This window comes from Haliaeetus leucocephalus, unplaced genomic scaffold (assembly GCF_000737465.1).
Source record: "Haliaeetus leucocephalus isolate CR32 unplaced genomic scaffold, Haliaeetus_leucocephalus-4.0 Scaffold384, whole genome shotgun sequence".
In the NCBI taxonomy this organism is placed as follows: domain Eukaryota; kingdom Metazoa; phylum Chordata; class Aves; order Accipitriformes; family Accipitridae; genus Haliaeetus; species Haliaeetus leucocephalus.
In genome coordinates, this window is record NW_010972820.1 from 7,008,598 (window position 1) to 7,013,612 (window position 5,015).

At 45.9% G+C, this 5,015-nt stretch overlaps 1 protein-coding gene across 1 annotated transcript in view; it reads left to right on the top strand.

The window, feature by feature from the left end:
• PRDM1 (PR domain containing 1, with ZNF domain) overlaps positions 1–5,015 on the top strand; it is a 26,367-nt gene that overhangs the window by 4,345 nt on the left and 17,007 nt on the right. Inside the window, exon 2 of the mRNA XM_010573389.1 lies at positions 1,161–1,409. Within this exon, the coding sequence (XP_010571691.1) occupies positions 1,161–1,409 (249 nt within the window). The remainder of the gene's footprint in view (positions 1–1,160; positions 1,410–5,015) is intronic.

Below are 5,015 nucleotides of genomic sequence, written 5' to 3' on the forward strand. Positions count from 1 at the left end.
CCCGGCGCGGGCGGGGCGGTGCCGGGGGGGGCGCCGGGGGTCTCCTCTTAACCCGGAGTCGGTCAGCCCTTAACCTCTTCCTCGGAGGATCGTGCTCTTTCAGTCTTCGCGTTTCGCTTTTCCCGGAGGAGGGGTGTGAATTTCATGGTAGCTGCGTATCCGAAATGGAAAAATGAAGGGATTTTACGCCGGGCTTGAACGTCATTCCCATCTACCGGCGTAGGCACAGATTTTGGTCCCTAATGAACCTTATGGGAAGAGCCCGACCTAGTAGTACCTGTGTGGGAAAAGGTTTGATAACAGTGCTTCTGCCCTGAATAGATAGAGGGGCTGAAGGACTTGGTGGAATTGTCCTGCGAGGCTCCTATCCAGTGCTTTGAGACAGTAACTCTCGGAGGTACCATCAACATCAGAAGGGATAGGAAAACTTTTTTATTATTATTTATTTATTTATTTCCCCTGCGCCTTTTCTTTTTTGGCCCCCGAGAACGTGTTGCAGTGCTTTGTGAAGGGCTGCTGCTGCTGCTGCTGCTGCAGTGATGCTGGCAGGATGTCGGCTTTCTTAGCCTTCCATGCCAAAGGATAAGGGGACGTCAGGAGGAGGCGGGGGGGCCAGGTTGTTTTGAAAGTTGTTTGTGTGTTGAAAGCCGGTGGGAAAGTTCAGGCTTCCCCATTTGGAAGAGGCAAGGCTGGGTTCCGCTCTTCCAACATGCGCTTTCCATTTTTAGCTTCATTCAGACGCAGACAGCAGCTCCTTTCCTCTTCCTCTCCTTGTTTGTGACACTTTTCTGAGGCAGCTTTTCCACAGGCAACTAAGTGGTCTCGCGGCCATGACCCCACATTTTCTTCAGCATAGAATATTTTTTTTCTCTCCGAGGCGTTAAGGAAAGGGTCTGAAAAAGGTAAAGCGGTTGTCAGCCTAGGGATTTTTTCCTCTTTGTTTTTGTTCCCTCCTCATTATTACCGAGGCAGGCATTTTAAGGCGCTGCTTCAGTCAGAGCAGCTTCGTTTACACTGCTTTTTGGCTATTACTCAACTGTACCAACTATCCTGCATACGCTTTTAAAGTGTCACAGACTACTGTATTAGTCACGCTGTCTCAACGGAAACCACAACACTGAAGGACAATGAGGATTAAAGGCTGTTTTCTTATTTTCCAGGCTGCTACACAGTGTAGCTCGGACGCTGTGAGTTTCAAGAATCTGGTGAAAGGGAGAGAGTGGACAATGAAAATGGACATGGAGGATGCTGACATGACTCTGTGGACGGAAGCCGATTTTGAAGAGAAGTGCACATACATTGTAAACGATCACCCGTTGGATCCCAGTGCCGACGGAGGCACCTTAACTCAGGCAGAGGCTTCCTTGCCAAGGAACTTGACTTTCAAATACGCATCTAACTGCAAAGAGGTAAGCAGCAACGCTCTGGGGAAGGTTGGAGTCAGGCAAGCTAAATCACAGCGCTTTGGAAAGTGTGTGCTCACCCTGGCTTCCATTCTTTGACACACACACCCCCCCCCCAACAACAACAAATGCTGCCTCCTGGCTTTTAAGATGGGACCATAATAGCTCTTTTAAAAAACTGTGAGCTGGTCATCTGTCATGTAATATTTTCACTGGAAATCGTAGCCAGCCTACCCCTGAAACTGGTTCTGAACCAATTCGCAAACAGTTAAATTTTCACACAATTTGAACAGCATCTGAATAAGCATATTTAAACTGTGGGGTAGTTCTCTGTGCCAATTTCTAGACTGCTGTTTGCCAGGACCATTCATTGCCTCTGGCTCAGAGATTAAAGTGCCTCGGTTGTCCAATAAATAGCTTTAAAAAAAGTAGAGGGGAAAAAAAAAACCCAACAAATTCCTGGAAATGTGTTTAATTATTTCTTTTTGTTTTCCCTTTGGTTATGAAATTGCTTTATTCTTTTCGTGAGCTTGCTGTATTCCTGACTTCCTAAATTCTTAAAACTCCGGCATGTCGGTTAAGGAAGTGATGGTAGAACTGTAGCAAGCTTGACAGAAGGGTGGCCGTAGCTTAAATTAACTTTTGTTTATCTGGGACAGTATCTTCACTGGTAGCTAGCTGTGCGAGTCTGTCCTATCCTTGTCCCTGGAGTGGGTACATTCTTTGTTGTTGTTTCAGAAGGGCTGGAAAGAAATGAGCCCGGATGAGCAATTTGGTTTTGTGTTTACTCCTTCATATAGAGTAGCTATTATAGCTAGGTGTGATGTTCGGCAGGGTAATAACCAAGGGACAACCCTTCATTTCTCCTTGTGCTGAGACTTGTGGTATAGCAGCTATTACCTGTGCTTCTACTTTGGCTAAACATACTGACCACAGAGCTGAAAAGAAGAGGTACACTCATCTGTGCCTATCAAATATTTCCTTCCAAAGTAGGTACTTGTTTAATCCTGCATACAGAAATGGGGCTGGACCCCCAGCTGGAGGGTATTGGCACTGTGGAATTTAGCTTGGCAGTGCCTAATACAGTGCCTAGTAGGTTTGGTAAGAGGTTAAAGCAAAATTCTCTTTAAAATCACTCTTCTGTTCCCATATGCCCTGCCCTGCCCTGCAGAACTTTGGCAGAGAAAGGACACACTCCAGAAAAAAAGTGTGAAACCTTGCTTTGTGTTATTGCATTGTTAGATAGGTCTTACTTTGGCGGGAGGGGGGAGGTAAAGCTGTGACTCCACTGTGTGATACAGGAGGATTTCTTGGTTGAAGGATGAACTTAGAGCATGACAGCTCGGGCAGATACTCAGCAGCCGGCTGGTGACTGATTGGCTCCTCGGGCTGCTTGCTCTCTCTGCCACCGTTTAGTCCTGCTGCCGTGGTAGGAGACATCCAAGGAGCTTTCAGAATTCCCAGTGCTGTGTTTGGAAACAGCGAGGTGTAATTTCCTTACGCTATAGCTCAGGTCAGTGAATCAGGATAGGAGGATTGCTGCCATCTCTGTGTAAGAAGTGGGGGGAGAGTGAAGTCGTTGAAAGATTCCTGGTTCTTCCTTGTAAAATGTGACCCGTGCAGCTCCCTGCTAGTGGGAGTCTGAATATAGGACATCCTCCTTTTGTTCTCCAAAGTTCCCCCGGTCTTTTATTTGCACTGAATAGCACCTACCGTAAGGAGCGATAGGAACTTTCGAACCCTGAGTATTTCTAAGGTAGCTCTGAAAGAAAGAGCCGATCTGTTCCTTTTTTTCCCCATGTTCTGTGAAAGCTACAGTCCTGTGAATGTACGGACAGGTCACTCCTTTGCTACTCGTCTGCAGGGTGAAATAGTTGTAAATGGCATAATCCGTTTGCATTCCAGCAACTTCTGACATGAAACATTTTTTTCTGTCTGCCTTCCAAGTTTGATTTTGTTCAGTGGGGTCAGGACTGGGTGTGTGTTGCTCTTGCACATCAGTGTTTGTGGGGTCAGCGAGGGAGTCTGATTCTGATTTGAACCTCATGGAAAACCACTGGAGTCCTGACAGCTCGATAGGGTGGGTTTTTTTCACTTGCGAAAGGATGAGGTAAGACTTCGGGGGATGCATGCATGCGTGTTTGCCAGTGGGTTTCAGATGTGAGCTGTCTTCATTGTTAACTTTGGGGAGAGCTGTGGCTTCATCTGGTTGAGAGTTTTAAATGCTGAGTCAGTTTATTGACAAAAACATACATAATACATCGCTTGTGAAATGCTAATACTGTCATGATTAGATCATTAAATCCTAGTGCTGTCATGATTAGTCTTATATCTCCACTTGGAGTAGGAAAAGTACTGCGTGCCTGCTTAGGAGGGAGGAAGTACAACCGCTGTTGTTTGGGGAGGGTTGTTTTTTGTGTTTCTTTTCCTTGCATGCTTTGTGAAGTGAGTAGCTCCTCTTTAAAGGTTTATTGAATTTGCAAGGGAGTCCATGACACGTCATACTCTTGTTTATTCTTGGATCTTGATCGGGGATTTTTCTGAAGGACACATTTTTCATTATGAGTTCACAGTATGTGTCAGCATTTTAAAAAATGAATTACTACTGCTCGTAACATTTTAGGCTGCTAGATTTACATGAAGTCATTTATTTATTTCTATGCGTGAATTATTTATCCTTTCCTCCAGGTTTAGCAATTGACAAAAAATGGTGAAATGTAGTGCCAAAATCATGCTCTAGAAGGCCATATGTGAATAATCTTTTTCATGCAGATGTTTAAAAACATTTTTTTCAGTAATTTTTCCCTTGGTCTTAGTCCTTAAAGCCCAAGCAGACCTTCTTGATACAAAGTGCCAGTTATTCTGCTGTCTTGAACATGACTAGTGCCTCACCCTGGTCTGTGAGCTTGACAGAGAGAAATGTACCTCAGCAAACCCATTACTTGTTGCATTTCTCTGATAAGGCAGTTTCTTAGAGACAGGCCCTGAATCAAGCAGTGATTTTGAGCTGTTACGAAGTGTGTCTCACCGACCTCAGACACTTGCTCTTCCCTACTGCTTTTATTTTATTTCTTTTATATGCGATCACTGAGGAAACAGTCAGAAAGCATTTTATTTCATGGCATCTCTTTTAGAAAACTGGTCACTGAATGAAGGGGTAAAATTTATGTGGGCTTGTGTAACTGTAGAACTAGTAGTTAAAAAAAAAAAATCATCAGTGTTATTCCAGGACACATGATGGCCTTCCCTGTTTGCGTTTGGAGAATCCTGTTATGTCACTGAAGCCAGTAAGAGTTTGGTGGATTTATTTTTTTTTCTAAATTATTTTTAAAGCAGTTTGGCGGTCCCATGGCAGAATACCCTCCCCTTGCAGAATTAGCCGGGGTCGTTGTTTACCTCCAGTGCCCCCTCCCTCCCCACACAAAGGTGCAAGGCGCGTCGGTCTTTCTTCGAAAGCGCCTTGGAATACCAGGTTTGGAAGCGGAGCCCGTCCGTCTCTTGTCCGGGGGCCGCGGGCAGGGCGGGCTGCGCTCTGCCACCCGGACCGCCGACCAGGCCTGGCGGGCTCCGGGCGTGCCCGTGCCCGCCGCCCAGCTCCCGGCCGCCGCCGGC